General features: G+C 45.3%; 1 protein-coding gene and 1 long non-coding RNA gene across 3 annotated transcripts; both read right to left on the bottom strand.

Annotated features, from left to right (window-relative positions):
* Positions 1-3,281: 3,281 nt before the first annotated feature.
* Positions 3,282-26,529, bottom strand: PLIN1 (perilipin 1). 2 transcript variants are annotated; one of them, XM_079954303.1, is made up of 9 exons: positions 26,329-26,517; positions 25,306-25,369; positions 24,019-24,223; positions 21,497-21,579; positions 19,577-19,829; positions 16,179-16,333; positions 11,537-11,680; positions 8,876-9,121; positions 3,282-5,446 (listed from the first exon to the last, which is right to left on the bottom strand). In XM_079954303.1, exons 2-9 carry the CDS (start codon positions 25,351-25,353, stop codon positions 5,042-5,044), a joined length of 1,539 nt encoding a protein of 512 aa, XP_079810429.1. In that variant the 5' UTR covers positions 25,354-25,369; positions 26,329-26,517; the 3' UTR covers positions 3,282-5,041. The 2 variants fall into 2 exon arrangements, with proteins under 2 accessions (XP_079810429.1, XP_079810430.1); XM_079954304.1 differs by lacking the exon at positions 8,876-9,121 and having other exon boundaries at positions 26,329-26,529.
* On the bottom strand, positions 17,198-19,552 carry LOC307203543. Its single transcript, XR_013833275.1, has 2 exons — positions 19,189-19,552; positions 17,198-18,807 (listed from the first exon to the last, which is right to left on the bottom strand). It is a non-coding gene; the product is annotated as an uncharacterized lncRNA (long non-coding RNA).
* Positions 26,530-27,228: the final 699 nt, after the last annotated feature.

Here is a 27,228-nt window from a genome sequence, read left to right as displayed (position 1 = left end):
GAGACTGGCATTTTTATGCCTTTCTTGGCAGCTTGATGTGCTCCAAATTTCTGTCTGCCTGGGGGCTAACAGAACACTGAAAGAGGGAAATTAATAGGTTTTTTTAAAGTGACAATCCTACTGGCTTTTAGATTTGTTCTGCCCCGCACCCCCACCCCCGCTTCTTCTCCTACTCCAAAGGGTTGCCAGAGTACAGCCCGGAGACATGCAGTATATTTACCTTGACATTCCCAAAGGCAGAGGCCACAGCATCTCCCACACATCAACACTGTATCCTGCCTGTTGTGTGGCATCTCTGGATTTCTGCTCATTACAGCAAGTGTGTGCATGTAGGGGAGTGGCAGGATAAGAGTTAAAGAGAAATTCCAGCTGGCAAGGATTCATAAAGCTGGAGAAGGACTTGTTGGCTTGGTGCAGAAAGTCTACAGCAGGAACCTGTGGCCTCCCAGGTGTTGCTTAACTACAATTCTCTTTTATAAATATTTTTATTAAATTTTACATAACAAATTTTAGTTTAAACACATCATTCACCATCACATTTAGGATTCTCAGAATTCCTTGACTTCCCACCGCCTTTCCCTGGTTTCCCCTTTTCCTTCAGCTTATCCTATTTTCTCTACTGTATCTTGTTAGAAATATTATTAACCATTTTTCCATTGTATTTTGTACCTTACAAGTATTACTCTAATCCTGCCAAAGTTTATAGTTGTTTACAGTGTTCTCTTAAATACATTATAATGTCTTCCCATTCTTTCTTGAATTTCTTCTCTTCCTGGTCTATGATTTTCCCAGTCAATTCCGCCATTTCGACATAGTCCATCATCTCCATCAGCCACTCCTCTCTGGCAGTGGTGTAGCAAGGGCAGGTGGTACCCGGTGTGGAAAATTTCTTGTCACCCCCCCACACACACACATTGAAATGATTAAAAGAAGGAAAAATAAGATATAGTTGCAAGTGTTATTTTCTGGTTTATTTACTTAACATTGTGAGCATAAGCACTTAAAACCATTTTTTCACGATGGAAATTTCTTATAATAATAATAATAAATAATAAATTTTATTTATATCCCGCCATCTCCAGCCGAAGCCGGGCTCAGGGCGGCTAACAATAAAATAATACAACATTCTAAAATCATTTCATTATAAAATTAATTCAAATCAAATTGATGGCAACCATTGGGCTAGAGTTCTGTGAAGATTGCCAAAGGAGGGAGTCAAGGCTGTGCCCTGGCCAAAGGCCTGGCGGAACAGCTCTGTCTTGCAGGCCCTGCGGAAAGATGTCAAGTCCCGCAGGGCCCTAGTCTCTTGTGTCAGAGCGTTCCACCAGATCGGAGCCACAGCCGAAAAAGCCCTGGCTCTGGTTGAGGCCAGCCTAACCTCTCTGTGGCCTGGGACCTTCAAGATGTTTTTGTTTGAAGACTGTAAATTCCTCTGTGGGACATACCAGGAGAGGCGGTCCCGTAGGTACAAGGGTCCTAGGGTGTATAGGGCTTTAAAGGTTAAAACCAGCACCTTAAACCTGATCCTGTACTCCACTGGGTGCCAGTGCAGCTGGTATAGCACCAGCTGAATGTGATCTCGCAGTGAGGACCCCGTAAGGAGTCTCGTCGCGGCATTCTGCACCCACTGGAGTTTCTGGGTCAGTCTCAAGGGCAGCCCCACATAGAGCGAGTTACAATAATCCAGTCTGGAGGTGACCGTCCCGTGGATCACAGTGGCTAGGTCAGGGCGAGAAAGATAAGGAGCCAACTGCTTAGCTTGGCGATGAAAAAATCCCGCCTTTGTTATAGCTGCAATCTGCGCCTCCATGGAAAGGGAGGTGTTGAAGATTACACCCAAACTCTTAACAGACGGTGCTGGCACTAATTGCGCCCCCGCAAGAGATGGCTCAGGCACGCTGCAGGCCCCGTGGTGTGACTCCCAGTACCCCCCCCCCCGCCTCACCTAGCTATGCCTCTGTCTTCATGCTCACCTGTGTGGATCTCCAAACTCTTTCCCCTCAGTTCCCTGAGCCCTCCCCCCATTGCTCTTGCTCCCTACCATAGGAGCCAGCGGCTGGACTGAGGATGGACGCATGCTGATGGTGGCGAGAGGAATGCAGTCCGCTTATGGAGAAGGGAAGAAATGGGGCTGGATGGTGGGTTTCTGGCTTTCTGCAGAGATTCAAAAGCCACTTTTTAGGGCAATGAGCCTCCAAAGGCAGCTTCCACCATGCAGTCATAAAACCCAGAGCAACCCAGACCCAGCAAAAAGTATTAACTCACTTGAAGATGATGGATTTTTCGGAGCTAGCCAACCTAACCGGAAGAGTCCGTGACCAGAAGGAGGATCAGGAAGAATGGACAAAATTTAACAATTATTTAGTTAAATTTGTTAAGTTAAACTAATTGGAAATGCTTGCAGGTATCAGATTGGCTTAGGAATTTATACTAGTTAAGTGATGTTTAATATGTTTAATTTTGAAATGAAAAGATATAAGGATGTTAAATGATTGCGTTAAGTTTATAAGAACTCTGATTTGGAAAACTGTTAAAAGGATATGCATTGAAATTCAACCAAGGGGAAGCGAGGAAGTCATTTAACAATGTTAGTAAGTGCAATTTTAATAAGGTTATGATTTATGTTTGTTTGTTTGTCTGTTTGTTTATAATTTTGTGAAAATCAATAAAAAATGGGGGGGGGGGAGTATTAACTGACTCCCACACCGCCCTCGACAATACCAGAAAAGCCCTCATGGAAACCTGTCCCAAGCAGCCTCAGCCCATTTCAACCTGACCAAGCCTTCGAAACCTTCCAGGCAGCTGAAACCTGGCAAGAATATCCCCGCCGCCCCTCTTGGCCTCCAGGGGGAGCCTCGCTCTCTTCCCCGCTGGCTGCGCTGGGACTCTCCCGGTTCCGTGAAGACTTACTGTACCAAAGCGAGCAGGTGAGGAAGATGGAGAGGAGAGGGCTGTCGAAGGCTACTAGCCATAAAGGCTGTACTCTGCCTGCAAAGTTGGAGGCAGCAATGCTTCTGGTTTCTGGAAATCACTTAAGGGGAGAGTGCTCCTGCAGTGGTGTAGGAAGGGGCGTGAGGTGGGTGCGGGAGTTATTTTTTGTCTCCCCCCTCAGTGATGACACCCGGGGCTGCCCGCACCCCTCTTCCTATGTCACTGCTCAAGAGTGTAGGACCTGACCCAAGTTACAAGAAAGGATGTTTTGACTAAACGCCAGGAAAAACTTTCTGACTGAAAGAGCTGCTCAACAGTGGAGCAGAATAAGAGAACAAGAAGAACACGTGTTTAGAGAAGATTGGAAAATGTTTATTGAATACATGGAAAATAACTGTGTACAGCTGAAAACGCTGGCAGCATTAAGTTAAATCCAACAGTGTAAATAAGTTATGATGGATGTAATAATGGAATGCTGAATGGTATAGTTTCTGTAAAATATGCAGGGATTGTGAAATGAACCATGGAACGAGAAGAAGGGAAGTCATGGATATTTTAAGGATGTAAAAATGAGTACTTTAAATTGTAAAACAGAAAACTCTCTCTCTCTCTCTCTCTCTCTCTCTCTCTCTCTCTCTTTCCTTTTAGCCGCTCTGATAGGGTAGTGAAATGCTTAAAAGGGAATAATGCGTAGCAAATTATTTTATTTATGGAAAGTAGATAAAAGCTTCCAAATATAAAATAAGTGTTCATATTATACATTTCTGACACTAACAATTCATAGACACTAAAAACACACAGACACACGTGAGCTTGATGGTGGGGTTTTAGATGCTCGAAGGAGGCGTGTTTGCTGGCCAGGGATAGCTCAGTTTGGTAGAGAATGAGGCTCTTAATCTCAGGGTTGTAGCTTCGAGCTCCACATTTGGGCAAAATATCCCTGCATTGTAAGAGATTGGACTAGATGACCTTTGTAGTCCCTTGCAACCCTACAATTCTATGGTTCTATGTTTCTGTCGGCTAGGAGGAAATCACTGATTTGCCATTCGTTTAAAGCCCCAACTGGGAATGTAAGTAGCCCAACCAAGTAAGGAAGGTTGTCTTTAGCTATGGTTCTTAAGGTCCAACAAGGCATTATGATAAGCATGTCAATGCGTTTGGCAGGGCTGAGGAATGTGTGGCCCTCCAATGTTCATCATTCATGACCACTGACTGTGCTAGCTGGGGCTGATGGAACTTGGTGTCCAGCAAAACTCAAGAGGGTAAGAATGGGGAGCAATTAAATTCAGTTCGCATTTAAAGGTTAACATGCCTTATTCACACTTTCCTAAACAACACGTGAGCCAAAACTAAGCCATGCCTTGAGATTTGCACATCTGCAAACTTTGCTGCGTCATTCTCCAGCCAATTAGAGTGTTCAAAAAATGCATGTGCTTGGGTAAAGTGTGCCTAGAAATGCATATGTTAGTGAAATTAGCTTACAAAAATGCATTATATTTGGGGAAATTCCTTGGCAGAAATGTGCATATTAGGCAAAAATCATGCATTTGTTAAGAGAAATTGGCCCTGAAATGCTGATTAATTTCCACAAGGTTTTTTTTAAAAAAAAGAAAAATTGAAAACTAATACGGAACTAAAAATCCCCCGAGAGAAATGAAATTGACAGAGTCACCCATCCCTACCAGAGGGTCACAGATTCCCCATTCCTGATTTAACATGTCTGGAGGTTTGTTTTGTTTGTTTGTTTTAAATACAAGATTAGGACTGTGACACAGTGTGGAGTGATAACACATAACTCCTCAGGTTGTGGCCCTGATAAAAATTGTCAAAGCTATTTCTCTTCATCACTGGCTGAGGAATAGAAGGTTTGGAGGAGAATATTTTTTCTCCGGTGTAGAGAAATGGGTTACTAGCCTCACGTACTGTGGTCCTTATCCTGATCACACACTCCTAGGGGTTGAGTCAGTTACTCACCCCACAATGTTCTTTTTGAGGAGGCCGGGCTCTACCTGATACATTCTAATGTTATACAGCTTGCAAAGCCAGCAGGGGCAGTAGACTCAAGAGACTGAACAAGATATTAAGCAGAGGGTTTGGGCCTCTTATTGGCTTAGTCTTTCTTGAACGTGGTGCTATAGAGGCTTGTATGAGCCCTGGTGTACACAACCTGCGAACTGGGGCGGCACAGCCCTTCGCTCAATCTTCTGCTGCCAGCCCAATTCTTGTAAGGGGAGAAGGCAGATTTGTGGGATCCTGCATACTCAGCTTCAAAGGCTGGGCTCCGATGTTGGGAGGGGGCTGGCTGAGGAGGAAGGGGCTCATCCAGATTGAGGAAGGAGAGGGGATGGTGACCTCGGCTAGACCGCCGAATTCCTAGAAGCTGATACGCGAGCCCCCTCTTCTCCTCCTCAGCATCTGTGCTCACGGGCTGGGTACCTTCCTGGTCTTGACTTGACTCAGAATTAGCAACGGGCACGCTTGCAGTCTCCTCTTGCTTCACCGAGATCTTTGGAAGCTAAACCAGGGGTGGGAGAGAGTGGATATGGAAAGAGAGAAAGAGAGAGAGGTGTGAATTTTGGATGGGTAAACCCAGACCCTATAATTTTTCAGGAAATTCCTCCCAACTCAACCTTTGGAGATTGGTTTCTGCAGGATGGGTTCAAGCACTTACAGCAGAACTTTGCACAAACATTCTTACTATTGGCAAAACCTATTGGTGTTTCGCAACTTTCTGACTAGTTGCAGGACCTTAGCCAGACCTAGCAGAGTACACGCAGAATCCACGGAAGCAATTGGCAACTTGGCTGCAGACAGGATAGATGAAGCAGGAACCAGAAACTTGTAGTTAGGTGTTTATTATATACAGTGGACTATTTACAGGAATGGGGACGCGGGTGGCGCTGTGGGTAAAACCTCAGCGCCTAGGACTTGCCGATCGTCAGGTCGGCGGTTCGAATTCCCACGGCGGGGTGCGCTCCCATTGCTCGGTCCCAGTGCCTGCCAACCTAGCAGTTCGAAAGCACCCCCGGGTGCAAGTAGATAAATAAAAGGTAAAGGTAAAGGTACCCCTGCCCGTACGGGCCAGTCTTGACAGACTCTGGGGTTGTGCGCCCATCTCACTTAAGAGGCCAGGGGCCAGCGCTGTCCGGAGACACTTCCGGGTCACGTGGCCAGCGTGACATCGCTGCTCTGGCCAGAGCCAGAGCCGCACACGGAAACGCCGTTTACCTTCCCGCTGGTAAGCGGTCCCTATTTATCTACTTGCACCCAGAGGTGCTTTCGAACTGCTAGGTGGGCAGGCGCTGGGACCGAGCAGCGGGAGCGCACCCCGCCGCAGGGATTCGAACCGCCGACCTTTCGATCGGCAAGCCCTAGGCGCTGAGGCTTTAACCCACAGCGCCACCGCTTACTAGCGGGAAGGTAAACGGCATTTCCGTGTGTTGCGCTGGCTCGCCAGATGCAGCTTGTCACGCTGGTCACGTGACCCGGAAGTGTCTTCGGACAGCGCTGGCCCCCGGCCTCTTAAGCGAGATGGGCACACAACCCCAGAGTCGGACACGACTGGCCCGTATGGGCAGGGGTACCTTTACCTTTACCTTTATTTACAGGAACAGAACACAGATCTTTTGTTAGCTCTCTCATACACTACTCACAACTCCTACACTGACACACAGAACTCTAAACCTCTGAACGCTGAACTCCCAGTTAGTAGGCCATTAGTGGGACAAGAAGCTACAGTTAGAACTGGATATGGAACAACTGACTGGTTCAAAATTGGGAAAGGAGTACGACAAGGCTGCATTTTGTCTCCCTGCTTATTTAACTTATATGCAGAATTCATCATGCGAAAGGCTGGGCTGGATGAATCCCTAGCCGGAATTAAGATTGCCGGAAGAAATATCAACAACCTCAGATATGCAGATGACACAACCTTGATGGCAGAAAGTGAGGAGGAATTAAAGAACCTTTTATTGAGAGTGAAAGAGGAGAGTGCAAAATATGGTCTGAAGCTCAACATCAAAAAAACGAAGATCATGGCTACTGGTCCCATCACCTCCTGGCAAATAGAAGGGGAAGAAATGGAGGCAGTGAGAGATTTTACTTTCTTGGGCTCCATGATCACTGCAGATGGTGACAGCAGCCACGAAATTAAAAGACGCCTGCTTCTTTGGAGAAGGGCAATGACAGGCCTAGACAGCATCTTGAGAAGTAGAGACATCACCTTGCCAACAAAGGTCCGTATAGTTAAAGCTATGGTTTTCCCAGTAGTGATGTATGGAAGTGAGAGCTGGACCATAAAGAAGGCTGATCGCCGAAGAATTGATGCTTTTGAATTATGGTGCTGGAGGAGACTCTTGAGAGTCCCATGGACTGCAAGAAGATCAAACCTCTCCATTCTGAAGGAAATCAGCCCTGAGTGCTCACTGGAAGGACAGATTGTGAAGCTGAGGCTCCAGTACTTTGGCCACCTCATGAGAAGAGAAGACTCCCTGGAGAAGACCCTGATGTTGGGAAAGATGGAGGGCACAAGGAGAAGGGGGCGACAGAGGACGAGATGGTTGGATAGTGTTTTTGAGGTTACCAGCATGAGTCTGACCAAGCTGCAGGGGGCAGTGGAGGACAGGAGTGCCTGGCGTTCTCTGGTCCATGGGGTCACGAAGAGTCGGACACGACTAAACGACTAAACAACAACAAAAAATTATCACTCCCTTGAGAGAGCTTCACCAATCAGGGAGTTGTCTCCATGTCTCTGTTATCACCAGGCAGACTTACTCCTTCAGATTGCCTTCTGGCTATCTGCCAAACCTTAATTGACTCTGTGTGAGTAGCTGCACGTATACAGTTTCCCAACACTTACGATACTGGGGCACGCTACTGATGACAACAACAGGTGTGGCCTCTGAGCAGGAGTGAGGAAGTGTGGCCCTCCAGATTTTGGTGGACTACAGCTCCTATCACCCTTGACCACTGGTCATGCTGACTGAGGCTGATGGGAGCTGAAGTACAACAAGATCTGTAGGGTACAGGTTCCCCACCACTGCTTTAGAGATCTCTGCAAAGGCTGCAGCCCACACAGATATAGGCCACGTCCTACAGTCTTCAACTTTTGGCATTGTGCTGTATGTGCATGACCATTGCACCTGCATGAGCAGTGCCTTTCTACCCAGTATGTCCCTGGCCCAAAGAGGGTGTGTGTGTCAGCAGTGTGGGAAAGACTCATTCAATGAGCTACATCCAGGTGGTTGTGGTATTTACATCCACATAGGGTAGAATCACAGGAAAGCTACTCCCATGTGGCCTGGGCACACAGGGAAAAGACCTAAGGCAACCAGCAAGTCTGTGTCTGTGTGTATTTGTGTTTGTGAAAGAGAGATGGATGGAGAATGGTGACTATGTCAATTTCAGTTTCTCATTCTTCAATTCAGTTCTCCATGTTACCACATCAATCTGTATTTTTTTTAAACAAACAGAATTCCTCATGAAAATTTATCAGCATTTTCGCACAAATGTCTCCCCAAAGAATTTTTTGTACGCAATTTTGCCTAGTATACACATTTTGGCAAAGCAATTTCCCCTGATACGTTTTTGTACGTGTAATATACGCCATTGCTGTATGCTATAGATGCATTTATCTGCATTTTTGTATCTATTACCTGGCTGGAGAGCTGCATTGCAACATTCGGAGGGTTGCAAACTTCAAATGATGGTTGTGTTTTGGTTCACACATTGCTTTGGAAAAATGCCAGTTAGAGGTAGGTCCACTTTGAAATGTGAAATGAATCGGATTTCGCCTCCCCATTCTAAATGACAAGCTAGTTTGTGCATAGGCAAATGGTTCATGAAGATTCAAGCTGCAACACCCCCCACTCCAATTATGCAGATCCAAACTCCAAATATGTCCACCACTCCACCTCTCATCCTACAGGAGGGAGATGGGACTTACAGGTACATAGGAGGAGAATGTTCCCAGCAGGTTGCCTGTGATATTATGAAAGGTCTCTTTCAACAGGTCCACTTTGTCTCCTGCCTCAGACATGGCCCTCTGTGGAGAAACCTGCAGAAGCTGCCCAGCCGCATTCCAGACAGTAGCAGGGGCATCCTTCACCCTTGAGGCGATGGAGAAGCACGCCGTCTGCAGGTTCTGAGACACACTGCCCACCAAGCTCTGTGCCTCGACTTGCTTTGCTGTCTAGAAGCAGAAAATAAAGCCAAGGATCTTGGTTGAGCAAGCATGACTTTCCCATATGTGTTTCCTGCTTGGCAGGGGGTTGGACTCGATGGCCCTTGTGGTCTCTTCCAACTCTATGATTCTATGATTCTACCCATGACCACATCTGCACCATTCATTTGAAGTGGTTTCATATCACTTTAAATACTACTACTACTATATTGACACCCCACCCATCTGGCTGGGCCTCCTCAGCCACTCTGGGCAGCTCCCAACAGAATACTAAAAACACTATAAAACATCAAACATTAAAAACTTCCCTAAACAGGGCTGACTTCAGATGTCTTCTAAAAGTCAGATAGTTGTTTATTTCCTTGACATCTGATGGGAGGGCATTCCACAGGGTGGGCACCACTACTGAGAAGGCCCTCTGTCTGGTTCCCTGCAACCTCACTTCTCGCAGGGAGGGAACTGCCAGAAGGCTCCCAGAGGTGGACTTCAGTATCTGGGCTGTATGATGGGGGTGGAGACGCTCCTTCTGGTATACTGGGCAGAGGCCATTTAGGGCTTTAAAAGTCAGCACCAACATTTTGAAATGTGCTCAGAAACATACTGGGAGCCAATGTAGGTCTTTCAGGACTGGTGTTATGTGGTCTCGGTGACCACTCCCAGTCACCAGTCTAGCTGCTGCGTTCTCGATTAGTTGTAGTTTCCGGGTCACCAGTTCCCCATAGAATCCTGGGAACTGTAGTTTGTTAAGGGTGCTAAGCATCATTAGGTCTGGTTTGTGGAGCAATAGGAGCAGAAGCAGGGTGAGCCATGTGTGAATCTGAGAACATCTTGGATCTGATGGATCCCAAACTCTACTGTACCCCTGACATAACCCCAAGAAGGATGAAAAACTAGTGTCAACGGGACCCAGTTAGTATCAATGAGGATTTAAACTTTTTTTTTTTAAGGCTGAACCAGGTCAGGGTGTGCTACAAATAAAATTATCCCCCTCACCAACTCTTTGCCCTGGCTGGTGCGATCTCACAGACTTTAGGGGAAGTGATGGCATCTCTCCCACAGAATCTCTCCCACCACTAGGGATGGAGAATTCTGGCAGTTTTAATTTCTCTCAGTTTCACATTTTCCCAATATTACCATGTTTCTGCAGTAATTTGAAAATGTTCTGGCATTTCTGTGCAAATTTCTCTTGACCAACACATTTCTTAATTCTGTTTTGAGTAATATGCACATTTTTCAAGCATTTTTTTCCTGCTACGATGCATTCTTGTATGCTGTTTCCACTAACCTATGCATTTTTACACACGTTTCCTCTCAATATGTGCGTTTTTGTACATATTGGTTTGTTGGCAAACTGAATTGCAGAATTCGGAGCAGTGCAAATTTAAAAGCATAACTGTGTGTCAGCTCACATCCTGGGTTTGCAGAAGGGTGAATTAGGTAGTTTTTCATTAAAATGCAAACAAAAATAAGATCACATTTCTCCCACATCCCAACCCTTCTGCTCCCAATAAACAGTAGCACATTCAATTTTCTCTGGGTAAACATGTCAAATCAGAGCTCCATCAATTTAGGACAATGGAAAAATTGTAAAATTAAGTTTTCCTGAAAGTCCCCAACACTGAACAGAGGTCATAATAGTAATAACATCAGAATTTCCAGGGTCTTTGATATAATCAAAGACCCCATGTGTGGCTTTTTAATGCCATGTCCCCTTGGGAAAGAGCTCCCGCCATTTCCTTTCCCTGGCTGTTTGGATAGAGGATGAATTTCCTGTGGAAATTTGGCCTCTGGCTTGACTCCCCCAGTTGCACCCAATGGAGGAAAAAAGCAAAATGCCTGGCTACCTCAAACCCCAAACAGCTGGATTCAACAGGTTAACACCATTTATTTACATGCCAAAGCTAATCTCCTAAAAAGCTAACTCTGCTTCTCCAGTGCAGAACAGAACTCTGGTGGATATCATATATCTCCACATTTTAAGTTTTCTCTGTGAACATGGGAGTTTAAAAGATTTGGAAAGCTGCTCCCCTTTTGCATAAAACTAAAAACTACTCTTCTTTGTTCCTGAGGTTTTTTTTTTTAAGCAAGATGAAAGTCTTGGTGGGGAGTAATTATTCTATGTAAGGGTGGAAGGATCTGTTCATTTCAGCTCTCTAAGTTTCTCGTTTTCCCAACATTAAATTCAATCTACCACATATCTGCAGCATTTTGTGCTTAAAAATATTCCCCATGAAAACTCATTAGTATTTTAGTGCAAATTTATCTTAAACACATTTTTCTATGCAGTTTCCTATAGGCCCACCTGGACATGGCAAGGATTGAATCTGGGACGGTCTGCGTGCAAAGGATGGTTTCTGTCATTGATCTATGTTCCACACACGCACCATGCACATAGTCCAAGAATAATGATTTCAAAAGTTGTACCTTTCTCGCAGTGTCATCTTTCTTGGTTTCCTCCTCTTTCTTTGGCACCTTCTGAACCTTCTTGCTTAGCCAGCCAGTTTCTGCGCTCTGAACACCAGTGATGATCTTCAGGACCTTCTTTGAGCTCTGTCGGGCCAAGACAACCTGCACAGAAGAAGATGGTGAAGAGTCTATGCGTTTCCAGGCCGAAAGAAGGCATGCGGATTAAAATTAATTGGACATGGGTGAGAAATGATTTCTTTGTCACTTTGGGCACCTCAAAGTCCAAATTTCAAAGGGTCTGTCAGACGCTGATGGTGGTTGCTCGTGAGTAACCAGGCAGGACTCCGACCTGTCTTTTACAGGTTTTATTGTGAGTCCCATGGACTGCAAGAAGATCAAACCGATCCATTCTGAAGGAAATCAGCCCTGAGTGCTCACTGGAAGGACAGATCCTGAAGCTGAGGCTCCAATACTTTGGCCACCTCATGAGAAGAGAAGACTCCCTGGAAAAGACCCTGATGGGAAAGATGGAGGGCACAAGGAGAAGGGGACGACAGAGGACGAGATGGTTGGACAGTGTTCTCAAAACTACCAGCATGAGTTTGACCAAACTGCGGGAGGCAGTGGAAGACAGGAGTGCCTGGCGTGCTCTGGTCCATGGGGTCACGAAGAGTCGGACACGACTAAACGACTAAACAATAACAATTGCGCACACTATTTACAGTGCAGATCTACAAAGTTCATGTCTGTCTTAGTCACTTGCAGAATCCGGGAGTGGCCCCTTCCGGCTTCTCCCCCAACATAAGAACTTTGGCACCCCAAGCCTCCTCCTCCCCTCCTTGCGTTTCACCCCTCTGTGCAAGCTGGGCGACGGAAGTGGCGTGCGTCCCTCCTGGTCAGCCGGGCGAGGTGAGGCGCTGGGGCTCTCAGCAGCATCCTCGAGCCTTTTCCTCGCTTGGCTGGCCCCTTCCCTCTCTTCTCCACTGGAAGTGTGGCTTTTCCCACCGCTGGAAGAGGAACTGCTCCTCAGGAGTTTCGGAGGCTCTCTGTATCCCAACAGCCCCCCTGCCTCCCTCCCCTGTTCCGATATCAGTCCCCTGACAGGGTCAGTGATTTCTATGTATTGGTGTAAGTGTAGAAGTAAGAGAATCATAGAATTGTAGAGTTGGAAGGGACCACAAGGAACATCTAATCCAACCCTCTGCACTGAAGGAAAGTTGCCCAACATGGGACTCAAATTCATGAACCTGAGTCTCATGCTCTACCAAATGAGCTATCCCTGGCTGGCAGACACACCTCATTCAAGCATCTAGAACCCCATCATCAAGCTCAGGTGTCTCTCTGTGTTTTAACTATCTATAAATTGTTAGAGTCAGAAATGTATAAATTGAATACGAAGAGTTATTTTTATATTTGAAAGCTTTTATGTACTCATAACGATCACTTTCCATAAATAAAATAATTTGCTACACATTGTTCACTTTTAAGCATTTCACTACCCCACCAGACGCAGGTGGCGCTGTGGGTTAAAGCCTCAGCGCCTAGGACTTGCCGATCGAAAGGTCGGCGGTTCGAATCCCTGCGGCGGGGTGCGCTCCCGCTGCTCGGTCCCAGCGCCTGCCAACCTAGCAGTTCGAAAGCACCTCCGGGTGCAAGTAGATAAATAGGGACCGCTTACCAGCGGGAAGGTAAACGGCGTTTCCGTGTGCGGCTCTGGCTCGCCAGAGCAGCGATGTCACGCTGGCCACGTGACCCGGAAGTGTCTCTGGACAGCGCTGGCCCCTGGCCTCTTAAGTGAGATGGGCGCACAACCCCAGAGTCTGTCAATACTGGCCTGTACGGGCAGGGGTACCTTTACCTTTACCTTTAACGATCACTTTCCATAAATAAAATAATTTGCTACACATTGTTCACTTTTAAGCATTTCACTACCCCACCAGAGCAGCTAAAAGGATTTCTTCCCCACCTCCCAGTATGACTCATGCTACAGGAAAAGGTCGCCAGGTACAAAGGTTGGTGGTTAAGTACTGTATCTTATGTAGGAATACAATACACCTCACCTTAATGGGGAAAACTTGTGCCCAGGTGACCGATGTTTTTGTGAACTTCAAGATCCCTCCTGCTCTCCCTTCTTAGAGTTCTTTATCTTTTAACCCAGCTTGGCTTGGACAGCCCTTCAAACAGAAGACTCCTAACAACATGCAGACCTTCAAATAGAGGAGTTTCCTCTATAAAGTAGGTCATGTGGCCACTCTACTTTATCTTCTCATCAACCTTGTAAAGTAGATTAGGCTAAGAGATAGCAAGTGACCTAAGTCTAGTGATTTTTCCCCTGGGGATACGCATACCCCTAAACATGTTGTGAAGCTAATGGGAGAAGAAACTAAAAATGTTAAAAATTTTAGTTTCTTCTCAAGCACAGTGAATCGTCTGTTCCATTGCTACCTCATGTTGGATTGTAAAACTTGGCCAGATAATCCTCCTTTAACCTTTGGCGAAACAGAAATAATGAACTGGTGTGACAGATTTGGACTTCTTGTTAGATAAATCCTAAAGGGTTTTCGAGAGTACTTTTCAGAAAAGAAGATTCCATCACCTCTTATGCCTCTTTTAAACATAATCAAGAACACCCCAATTTCAACAAGTGAATGTGAATGTGGCTTCTCTCAGATGAATTTAATACTGACTCCAACAAGAGCTTCATTGCATTTAAACTCTGTAGCCAACTTAATGTTTATAAAACTGGTAGGCCCTCCTTTGAGCCTTCAAGTGTATGTAAATTCAAGGTTTTTGAAAGGACGACATCTGGCGACAGACACCAACAGCAAGCAGAGGAATCGGGAAGATGCTAGTGCACACAGCCTCATGCCAATGTGGAAGTTACTGTGAGCTGGCAGCTGTGTAATATGAGGTAACACATGTTCTTTGTACTTTTGTCCATTTTCTGTATTTATTTTCCCTGATTTGAACTATAAAATGGTGGTTTTCTTGAGTCAAAATGAGAGTACCCTTAAACATTTTTTTAGGAAAAAAACCCCACTGCCTAAGCCCATCAACTGAGTGTGGCAGAGGGGCAAATTGAACCCAGGTTTCCCTCTCTGCAGTCCTAGTCCGACACCCTAAACTACTACACCACATGAGCTCTCAAGAGTGAAACACTCTTCAGAGTATTTGGTAGCTTCCTCCAGAAGCTGCACATGCAAATCCCAGCTCAAGGGAACCACAACATGTTCTGCTTAATCTTGGACACCCAAGACATTTCTCTATATTGGGACTGGAGCCAGGAGGACCCAGTCCTTGGGAGATATACCGTATTTTTCGCTCTATAAGACGCACCAGACCACAAGACGCACCTAGTTTTTGGAGGAGGAAAACAAGAAAAAAAAATATTCTGAATCTCAGAAGCCAGAACAGCAAGAGGGATCTCTGCGCAGTGAAAGCAGCAATCCCTCTTGCTGTTCTGGCTTCTGGGATAGCTGCGTAGCCTGCATTCGCTCCATAAGACGCACACACATTTTCCCTAACTTTTTAGGAGGGAAAAAGTAAGTCTTGTAGAGCAAAAAATATGGTACATGGGGAGTGAGGGGAAAGAAGGTCTTGGGAGGGGAAGTAGCTATGTGATGGTTCCCAGGCACAAACTCAACAGGATGTTGGAAAGGAGGTACCAAGGGGGATAATTTGTGTGTCTTCCTCCTCCTGTTCAAAACCCATGCTCCCATGACTCCACGAGGGAGAGTTCATGGCTTTAGGAAGGATGTTAATCAAAGTCATGAATCAATACAGAGCCAGTTAAAAATAAACCAGCCTTTTCATCTTCATTTGTGAACCTAGTGCTCAGAGATAAAGTCTTTACTGGAGATCAGAACCCCACATTAAAAGGAAACACAGGAAACTATTATATAATCCTAAAAATAAATTAGGAACACAGTTAGGAATTGGCTTACTTTGGAACGTAGGTCAAATTATTTGTCTATGTAGGCCAATAATGTAGTGCAATGGTTAGACCAAGGGTGGAGAACCTAAGGCCCAGGGTCCCCAGGCCTCTCTATCAGGCCCTCAGAATCTCTTGATGTTACTCTTGCCAGAAAGCACCTCCAAAAGAGACCAAGGACCAAACTATGGCCCTTTGTTTGTTTGTTATTATGTTGCATATTTTTGTATTCTTATATTGTAAACCGTCCTGTGATACTAGGATGAGGAGCAGTAAAATAATAATAATAATAATAATAATAATAATAATAATGGAAAGTTCTGAGTGTTTTGGTTCTTTCTTAAAGTTCCACGCTTGACATGCACCAGATGGGCTTCATGGCATTTCTGTTTACTTCTTGTTTGTTTATTTTTATGTTTCCAGTCCTCATGAGCACAGTGAGAGCATTAAGAATCGAGAAGGAAATATGGTCTAAAGAAACAAAGGCGTTACGATTTTTACGACTGTGTCCTGACGATGGCTCGTTTAATTTTGGGCAGGGAATTCAAACGGTCCTAGAACAGTGGGAGCCATGGGGAAAGTTATTATGAGTGATGCTTAAAATAGAAAATGAATGTGTAGTTAAGCCCTAAATTAAACTATTACATGCTAAGCCCTAAATTAAACTTTTACGTGCTAATCCAGCACTTGGTACAACAGCCACGCTCATTTTAGCCAAGAGACACTTACCAGACCTGGGATCCACGTTGCCAAATCCTGCCCTTTGTCTCTTACGTGCTGGATGTTTTGGGTGGTCTTTTTGTATGCACGGTGGAAAGCAGTAACAGCTAAAGATCTTATCCTCCCAAAGGTGCTCAACTCATACCTCCCCGGAGGCTTGTGTACTAGAGAAGAAAAATGTGGGGAGATGAGAATATACATGCAATCAAGGAGCAAGACCAGCGATATTAGACAAAGAGGTTAAATGCCTCTGCACTTTCTAAGACATCAGAGCATCCCTACTAATAAACGGGAACCCAGGTGGCGCTGTGGTCTAAACCACTGACCCTCTTGGGCTTGCCAGTTCGAAGGCTGGCGGTTCGAAACCCCGAGATGGGGTGAGCTCCCGTTGCTCTGTCCCAGCTCCTGCCAACCTAGCATTTCAAAAGCACACCAGTGCAAGTAGATAAATAGGTACTGCTGTGGCAGGAAGGTAAACAGCATTTCCGTGTGCTCTGGCTTCGGTCATGGTGTCCCGTTGTGCCAGAAGCGGTTTAGTCATGCTGGCCACATGACCCAGAAAGCTGTCTGTGGACAAACGCCAGCTCCCTCGGCCTGAAAGCGAGATGAGCGCCACAATCCCATAGTCACCTTTGACTGGACTTAACCATCTAGGGGTCCTTTACCTTTACCTACTAATAAACAGGCCAGGTTATAGGCAGCTGATGACTAAAAAACCCACATTCTCTTTTTAGTTCCATCTTTATAAATATAAGTAAGATAATCTCTCCTCTTTCTGCTTCAATTTTCTTTCAAGTAGCAGACTCAGGCCTGCTTTCTCAAAAATTAAATAGAATGGCAAGACAGTTTGGTGTGAGTATAAGCTACACCTTACACTTCCACAATAGCTGTCAAAGGTGACAGTTTTAAAGTAAGGTTAAAGAAATTTTAGGCTGCAATCCTACAGACGCTTTCTTGGGAATAAGTCGTATTGAACTTGAAATAATTGACTTCTAGCTAGACATGCATAAGGTTGCATAGTTAACCAATCCATCAGACTAGTTTTAATGAACTGATCAATGAATGACATCTGCATAATCTTGCCCATTCATTAATTCCCCCAGCTTTTTAGGGCAGTTCACATAAAAACTGGCATAGGGCATACACTCTCATTCCCTCTAGCTCCTTTTGGACAATCTGTTTTTTGCACAAAGTTCCATAGAGGTTAGAATATGTCCATTCTTTACTGAGCATCCATCTTTATTTGTTTGCTTGGAAGTTCTACATCTTTCCATCAACAAATTGTTTATCTCACACTTTTTTTTAGTGCATTTCCCAGTCACTTTCCTTCCTGCAAAAAGTCTGTTGTAGATGTTGTCAAAAGTGTATTTGTTGTGGCAGAGACCATAGTATTGTTTCAGAAAGTGTGAATTAGGTAGGTTCATCATTAAATGTGAATGGAATCAAATTTATCCCGCATCCTTACTGTCACCCACAGTTTTAAAAACAACTCATGTTAAAAATAATTTAGATAATATGCTGCTGGTTAATCATGAATGTCTTTTTTGGTGTCCAGTTATAAGGGATTGTCTTGAAACCAATGATGTCCTTGTACTGGAAGAAAGGTTCCATTGTTTCTGTGGAGGTTCCCATCAGTGGAACAGGGAGGACGGCTATTTTTCCAGATTCACCCTCCCCTCTACAGCCCTATGCCAACTCCCATGATGCCCTGAAGGGTAAACGCCCCCCTCTGTCGAGCAGGTTGGAGGAAAGGGGGGTGAAGGGGGTGCAGAGGGGAGAGTGAATATGCAAACATTGCCTGCCTTCCCCATTCTGCTGATAGGAGGTTCCACTAGAATCAAAGACCTTTACATCATCCAAGTGATAATATTGGACACAACTCCTAGTTTTTAATTAGTTTAAGGGTTTAACCCTTTACCTTTACCTAATGACCTAATGACTTGCTGCTAAGCAGAAAAAATGGTGCATGTAATTTCAGCTAATAATACTCTGTCTGAATGGCCATTTTACCTCAGTTCTTTTTATTAATTTCAGATGGGACATGTTAAGCAATTTGCAGTATGAGTTTCTGTTAAAAAGAAATAATAAACTGTGGTTTGAATCCAAATAGTTCCATGAAGTACCCCGAGTACTGGAAACAGAAGCATCTCCAGTGCCACCTTGTGGAAATTACTGAATTCCCATATGCGATACGTAGTAGGAAAGGGCTGTAGCCCAGTGATAAGAGCATCTGCTTTGCATGCAGAACGTCTCCGGTTCAGTTCCTGACATCTACAGGTAGGGCTGGGAGACAGGCCTGCCTGAACCCCTAGTGAAAGTCGTTGCAAGCAAGGTGGACTTTCTAAACAGTAGAAAGCAGTTTTCTTTGTTTCTATTTGGGGATTGGCAACATTGAGGAAGATGGGTAGACAATCCACAACAAATTCACCATCTCCGTTTTTGCAACAGCGGGGCTGCTTGGTTCTCTTTTGGCATATCTGTGACCTAACAACAGCTAAGGTTGCCATATGTCCTCTTTTTTCTAAGACACGTCCTCTTTTTCAGGGGCATGTAAAATGAGAATCATCCTAGTGATCCATAGTTCAAAGTAGAAGTTGGCAAACGCGTCCTCTTTTTTGCTCTTCAAAATAGGGCAACCCTATGACCCACCCAAGGGACGCAGGTGGCGCTGTGGGTTAAAGCCTCAGCGCCTAGGACTTGCCGATCGAAAGGTCGGCGGTTCGAATCCCTGCGGCGGGGTGCGCTCCCGCTGCTCGGTCCCAGCGCCTGCCAACCTAGCAGTTCGAAAGCACCTCCGGGTGCAAGTAGATAAATAGGGACCGCTTACCAGCGGGAAGGTAAACGGCGTTTCCGTGTGCGGCTCTGGCTCGCCAGAGCAGCGATGTCACGCTGGCCACGTGACCCGGAAGTGTCTCCGGACAGCGCTGGCCCCTGGCCTCTTAAGTGAGATGGGCGCACAACCCCAGAGTCTGTCAAGACTGGCCCGTACGGGCAGGGGTACCTTTACCTTTACCTTTACCTATGACCCACCCACAAAATCAGGTACAGTGGTACCTCAGGTTACAAACACCTCAGGTTACAGACTCTGCTAACCTGGAAGTAGTACCTCGGGTTGAGAACTTTACCTCAGGATGGGAACAGAAATCATGCGGTGGCAGCGGGAGTCCCCATTAGCTAAAGTGGTACCTCAGATTAAGAACGGTTTCAGGTTAAGAACGGACCTCTGGAATTAATTAAGTTCGTAACCATAGGTACCACTGTAATAGTACTAAGCAGCACTGGATTTAGAGTGGTGCAGACAGTTGCAAGTCTGAGAAGATCTCTAATTGAGAAGATCTCAAATTTTGGCTTGGCACAGGGCGCCGTATTACGAAAGATTACCAAAGTCTGTCCCTGTACTAACTAACCTGACTCGTGCTCAGTTTTCGGTAAGAAGAAGTCCACCAGCTTCTCCAGTTTGCCAATGGCCGCGTCTACTCCAGCTTCAGCCAGCTGGCTCACTCGACTAGTCCTGGCATACTCTGCTGCGTCCCTCAAGCTACCCTTGGGCTGCTTGCAGCTTTTGACACCCAGTCCCATGACTCGGTCCAAGGTGTGCATAACTGAGCGCATAGCACTTTGCATGTAAGTTACGATGGAGTCCTTTAGATCAGATGTAACCTAAAGCAGAAGGAGATAACAGAGAAAAAGATTGTTATTTTACTTTTTTTAAAAGGGTGCTTACCTGTCTGTCACTATAATGTTTCAGGGCAGGTTACAACAACATAATGTATACTGTTATGAAATCAAATAAAACTATTACAGTTATAAAGGTAAAACACAGAACTCTTATAATGGCCGAAACACAACAGAATAGATTCAACCGAAGAAGTGCGTCCCAGATCTACACACATGCAAGATGAAAACAAAGAAAGAATTAGTACAGAAACAACAAGTAAGGATTTAAGGGGGAGAGGCAAAGAACTGGGAGACCTCATTTGTTTTTGTTTCTGCTGTATCAGATATTGCTAAGAATACGGGCAGGAATTGAAAACTAGATAGCTGAGGGAGAAGGAGAAAGAATTAAATTGGAAGATGTGAAGTTCAAGATTAGATATAAGGGTTGAAATGTGAATTGGAATATAAAGCAGTAAATAGGAAATTATAGGGACAGAACTACCTAAAATGTATAGAAACTTATTCATGTACGCAATTACAGTGGCAAGAATGTTACTTGTCCCCAGATGGAAAGAAGCAGAAGTCCCAGCAAAGGAAGAATGGATACAAAAGCTTATGGAATATGCAAAAATGGCAAAACTTACCAGAATAAGAAGAAATCAAGATAACAAATTTTTATATACAAAAGAATGGAAATTGTTTATTGAATATTTAAATTATAAACCGATAAAAAATTGGCAGGATTATTGTAATAACCTGCAGTTTTATAAGAGTATATATTTAAGATGAACAAATGAGTAAATCAAGTCACTGTATTTTTCACTCTATTAGACGCACCGGACCATAAGACGCACCGCCTGCAAAAGCCAGGGATAGCCACGCGAAGCCTCCGCAGGGCAGCGGGATGAAGCTAGGCAGAAGCTAGAACAGCTAGAGGGAGCACTGCACAGCACTCCCTGTAGCTGTTCCGGCTTCGCAGGCTGCCCCAGAGCTGCTCAGGAGCATGGGGCATCTGAGCACAGCCTGCCTGCTGCTCCCAGGGCTGGAGGGAGAAACCTGGGTTTCCCCCGCCAGCCCCAAAGAGCAGCTCAGGAGCATGCCGCACTCCGGCAATTTAGCTCCAGGGGCCCCACATTCACTCCATAAGACGCCCAGACATTTCCTCTTAGTTTTTAAGAGGAAAAAAGTGAGTCTTACGGAGCAAAAAATACGGTAATTTGGATATGCAGAAGGTATTAAAAACAAATTTAAGGAACTGCAGAAAGAGGGGGAAGTCAAGTTTTGAAATGTCAAAATGATTGTAAAGTTAGTGAAATGTATAAAACGAGTGAAATGTATAAACTTGAAAAGTATAAACAAACAAACAAATAAAAATGGAAAAAAGCAGTAAATAGGGAGAAGTAGGGACACATCTAGGAAGAAGAATGGGAGGTCATCATATTTTGGGGGGAAATTTAGTAAATTTGATGTAATTTGGTATTGATTGGTTAAAATTTGGAGAATGAATAAAAACCATTTGGCAAAAGAAGAACTGGGTCGTGCATAACAAAATATCTTAACTGCCAAAGGCTGGGCAAAGAGGTGCATCTTAACAACATTTGAATGAGCTGGCTTTCTACATTTTTACCTATACTTTAGGCCTCATCCAGCAAAGCAGTCTCATAACTTACTTTCTCCACTGGCTGGTTGAGGGCAGGAATCTTCTGTTCCAAATGGTCCAGACCTCGACAAGTCAGGATGCTGGCTGCTGCAACTGAATCAAAGAGGATACAGATACTAACACAGTTCTAGGGCAGAGCCAGGCAGAAGGAGCAAGCTGTAAATTGTTTGATTCAATCAGTCCATGCAGAACACACACTTAACGATTTCCAAACAAGCCAAATTCCAAGTCCAACATCCAAATTCTCCATCTCTGCATCATACCCTCCAACATTTCTCCAATGAAAACAGGGACGTCCCATTCCATAAAGATAATTTTACTGTTTACACCCCACACGTCTTACTGGGTTGCCCCAGCTACTCTGTGCAGCTTCCAGCATATATAAAAACGTAATAAAACATTTAACATTTAAAAACACCTTCCCTATATAGGATTGCCTTGAGATGGCTTGGAAGTTGAATAACTCCATACCTTCCAACATTTCTCCAATGAAAATAGAGACATCCTAAGAAAACCTGGGATATTCCGGGAACAAATCAGAAACTGGGACATCCCTGGAAAATAGGAACATTTGGAGGGTCTGTTGCATACTGTGAATAGGAGGCTTTTGTTTGACCGGGGTGCCTGGGTATAAATGCTATATCTCATAAAGGTAAAGGGACCTCTGACCATTAGGTTCAGTCGTGGCCGACTCTGGGGTTGCGGCGGTCATCTCACTTTATTGGCTTTATTGAGGTACAGCTTCTGGGTCATGTGGCCAGCATGTGGCGAACCAGAGCAGCACACGGAAATGCCATTTACCTTCCCGCCAGAGCGGTACCTATTTATCTACTTGCACTTTGACGTCCTTTCGGACTGCTAGGTTGGCAGGAGCAGAGACCGAGCAACAGGAGCTCACCTCATTGCGGGGATTCGAACCACCAACCTTCTGATCAGCAAGTCCTAGGCTCTGTGGTTTAACCCACAGCGCCACCCGCGTCCCTTCCTATATCTCATACCTGCATGTTAAAGTTGAAAGCACAAAGCAGGTGTGTGTGTTGTAGTTGGATGGAGACCCTGCACACAATTCCTCACTCCCAGGGTCTTCCTTCCACATCCTCAGAGCTATATAAGAAACATGTGGCAGAGAAGCCATCTTTGTTTTATCATGTGTTTTCCTGGTTCATGTACAAAGCAAGGTGGCAGGGGAAGATCTAATTTTATAATGAAAAGAGGGAAGTGAAAAGCACAGTCCTTCTGCTCTGCTGCCTGACCTTCCATGACACATTTCCTCCAAAAGCATTTCAATTATAGCTGAGCCAACAGAGCCGGCCCTATCATTAGGTACAGAGGGGCAAATGCCTCGGGCTGCTGATTTTGGGAGTCATGAAAGGAGAGAAATGTTTATTTCATTTAGCATTTGTGTGTGTTTTAGTGTCAGACATGTGGAGAGGTGCTTGTGGGACATTTTCCCTCAAAAGAAACTTAGCTGAAACTTATGCACCTTGATTTGAGCAGATGTTTGTCTGCGCACATGTGTATCACTGCTTCTCTAACCCAGGCAGCAAAATTTGTGGGCTTGCTGCCCTTAGTTACAGTGGAGGAGGCTGCTCCCTCACCATTGTGGAAACTGGATTCAACTGCCATTCCTGTTGGCTTCTGTCATAGCGCCATATTTCCCTTTCCCTGGCCTTGTCATGGTGAACCCAAACAGGATTTTGTGGTCCCATTATCCGCCTGAGAATGTATGGGGCCAATCCAGGTCAGGAATTAAACAAATGCACTTGTTTCCTTTGTGTCATTTCCAGCCCTCAAGCAATACAGTATTTACATCAGGGGAGGGGAACACTTTTCTGCCTGAGGGCCAAGTTCCCTCCAGGGTAACCTTCCAAAGGCCATATCCTGGTGGTGGAAAAGGCCAGAAGGAAAAAGGGGGGGGTGATGTGAATGTAAATTTCACCTTTGTAAAAGGTAAAGGGACCCCTGACCATTAGGTCCAGTCATGGCCGACTCTGGGGTTGTGGCGCTCATCTCGCTTTATTGGCCAAGGGAGCTGGCGTACAGCTTCAGGGTCATGTGGCCAGCATGACTAAGCAGCTTCTGGCAAACCAGAGCAGCGCACGGAAACGCCGTTTACCTTCCCGCCAGAGCGGTACCTATTTATCTACTTGCACTTTGACGTGCTTTCGAACTGCTAGGTTGGCAGGAGCAGGGACCGAGCAACGGGAGCTCACCCCGTCGTGGGGATTCGAACCACTGACCTTCTGATCAGCAAGTCCTAGGCTCTGTGGTTTAATCCACAGCGCCACCCGCGTCCCTTCCCCCTTTGTACAGTAAGGCTAGTTTCTACACCCAACCATACACTCCTCTCCATCCTCTACCCAACCAAGCAAGAGGTGTTAGAAAGGTTCAAGGCCAAATTACAGCCAGGCAAGAAGCGTCAGGGTGCAAAGCTGTGGGTGTGGCTGAGGGAGAGTTCCGGGGGCCAGATAGAGATGCCTGGAGAGCCACATTTGCCCCCCCCAGGCCAGAGATCCCCCACTTTTGACTTACGTTGAGGTTCCAGCTTCTTTACCACAGGCTTCACGCTCGATGCAGCTATGGAGCCGGCATTCTGGAGGCCTCGCTCATAAGCCCCACACACGGACGCCATCAGGGGATGAACTTCTTTGGTGACGGAATATGCCTTCTGGAGGTTGCTGCATGCTGAATTGATCACCGGTAGGTGCAAGACCCTCTGCAATGCACTATCATTTCCCTGTTGGGGAAGGAAGGTAAGGGACTAAGACTGGGAAGGCTTCCAGGTTCAATTCCTCAAACACTCATCCTGGCCTACCTCACAGGGTTGTTGTGAAGCAGTCATATACGGTGCCTTGAGTTCATTGGAGAAAAGGCAGTAAATACAGTATTGACCTCATTCCTCCCCAAATTCCAACCGTGAAAAGTTAAAGTGCGGCTTATATTTGCGACCTTGATGTATGCATCCAGGAGCGCTGGGCAAACAGTGCCAGGAGCTCAGCAAAGCGGTGCCCGCCCTGCATGTAGTCTCCCATCCTTTCCCCCAAGGCCGGGAAGGGAGAGAGCGAGGAAGGGGAAAGGCCGCCGGCAACACAGCGTGGCTCCCCCCACCCCAAGTATGCAGCCAAGAGCAGCAAGGAATAAAGTGGCTTCTATTTGGGTATTATTTTTTTTCTCTCTCTCCCCCTCCCTTAATTTGTGGCTTATATTCGGGTGCGGCTTATATTTGGGCCAATACAGTAAACACAATGAATGAATGAATGAATGAATGAATGAATGAATGAATGAATGAATGTAGAAGGTTGAGGGCAGTTTAAAAGGTAAAGGTAAAGGGACCCCATTAGTTCCAGTCGTGGCCGACTCTGGGGTTGTGGCACTCATCTCGCTTTATTGGCCAAGGGAGCTGGCTTACAGCTTCTGGCTTTACCTTCCCGCTGGAGTGGTACCTATTTATCTACTTGCACTTTGACATGCTTTCGAACTGGTAGGTTGGCAGGAGCAGGGACCGAGCAACGGGAGCTCTCGCCGTCGCAGGGATTCGAACCGCCAACCTTCTGATCGGCAAGTCCTAGGCTCTGTGGTTTAACCCACAGTGCCACCTGCGTCTGAGGGCAGTTTAGGAACAACAATTGTCCCACAAGTGACTGGAGCTTTGTCAGGCCAGCAGCAACATTTGTGGAAGCTGCTTCATTCATTCTGCAGACTTTGAAAGTTCAAGGTTGCTTCTGAAGGAGCCTGTGTTTCAAAATGCACTGAGCCGTCCTAAATCCTCTCACTTTAGGGAACAAGTTTCTCCGTCTTGATTTCTGCCCACGCACTTACCTTAGGGGTTCCGTTCTGCATTAGCTGCTTGCTTTTGGCTGCCATCATTGCATTAGCCTATAAACTAAAGTGCAAAGAACAAATTAATCCACAGTGCAAAGGCAAGAGATTCTTCCCGTGTGGTTTCTTAGGAAGCCCTCAGAAGAGTCTAAGCTTGTACAATCCTGGAACTTCAACCCTGACACAGGAAAAGCGGCTTTGGGTGCCAGGACTCAATGAGGAAAACAGCTGTCTTGGGGATCTTTACATATAATTACACATGCAATAAACGTGCAATTATCCCTCGAACAATGTGGGAAACAGAGTTTATTTTTTTCTCATGCTCTCAAGACACATTACATTTGCATTAAGAAATTTAAAGTCGCAGTTATTCCCTGTTAATAGAATCAAAAGCAGCCCTTGGGGAGGGAGAGGTTTGTTCATTTCTTTCTTTTTAAAAACAAATATATATAGCTTTACTTATTTCCAATATATAACAACAATTACAAAATACATACATTTTAATTCTACCTTAATAGATGTATTTTTTTGCAACCATTACTTGCACTGCAAAATACAGAGCAGTGAGAATGCTGAAGAAAAGCTGTGTTTCGTTTTGCATGTTATTTCAGTAAGTGAAATGCAATGCAAAGCGAATAAAAAATTCTCACCCATTCCTGCTCACAATTTTTGCTTCCTTCCTGAATTTTGATACAATCAACATTTTACCTTTCTTTTCTTTTTTTTAACCACTCAGTGCTGAATTTGTGACAGGCTAAGTTCTCAAACATCTTTAGTGGAATATCTAAATAAAAAGATGCATCTGAGCATAAGAAAGTAAGGCGATTCTGCTGGATCAGACCACAGCCACATATGGTCCAGTATCCTGTTTTCATAGTGGACCACCAGATGCCTCTGGGGAGCCTGAAAAGATTGCAGCCTTAATCTACATTGCTCCAGGAAAGAGTCTCCAGAAGTCACATATATCGGCATCTTCACTATATAGGAGTCTTTTTGCAATAACTATATTAGAACGTTACTCACCGGCTTCACAAGTCAAACCGCCTTTAGCAAGGTGCCAGAAGTGGAGAATGTGCAGCAGTGCTGTCTCAACTCTGGCAGAGACAAGTCTTGCCCCAGACAGTAACTCAAGCAAGCCCCACCTTCCAGCTAATAGGGTCAGGGGTCTTGCCAAGCTGCTGTGGAAATTGGGCAAAAGAGCCTCCTTGGATTCTGTAAAACTCAGGCGGATGCCAGAAACATTGCCCAACTGTGATCTTCAAATGGCCAATTCTGCAAGAGGCAAATTACACATCCAATGGGACAAATTATATCCCTTTGGGTCAGAGTCTCCAGATCTTCAGAAAGCACCTAAACAATTTTTTTACAAAAAAAAAATTCAGGTGCTTTCAGGGGATGCACTGCCAGTTGCCCTTCTGGGATATCTTTCTGTCTCTGGCTTCCTTGCTTAAAAAGCGCTCAAGTTAATGTGTACATTTTTGGTTACATTCCATAAGCACCTGAAGCTCAAATTGCATTCTAATTGTGCCTTGTAATATATCAACGGCTGACAGCGTGATTATGAATATATGTAGGAGTAGTAAGAGCTGAATTATATTGCTGCTGTTGTGCACAGGGGTGGTCCGTGCATAAGGCAAGGTGAAGCCATTTGCTTCAGGCGGCGGATCTGAGCCCTGCTCTTGCTGTTGTGCTGCCAGCCCTGCTGCGGATTCATCCAAACCAGGCATAGGCAAACTCGGCCCTCCAGATGTTTTGGGACTACAATTTCCATGTTCCCTGACCACTGGTCCTGTTAGCTAGGGATGATGGGATGACATCCTGTGTGCCCTGGGTACTTATGGAGTAGTTGGGAGATGAGGCTAATATGAATGTCTCTATAGTATAGGCACTGGAGAAAATAATAATAATAATAATTTATTGCCT

Source organism: Podarcis cretensis (genome assembly GCF_951804945.1).
Source record: "Podarcis cretensis genome assembly, chromosome: 14".
Lineage (NCBI taxonomy): Eukaryota > Metazoa > Chordata > Lepidosauria > Squamata > Lacertidae > Podarcis > Podarcis cretensis.
This window is presented reverse-complemented; position numbering and strand designations above follow the sequence as displayed.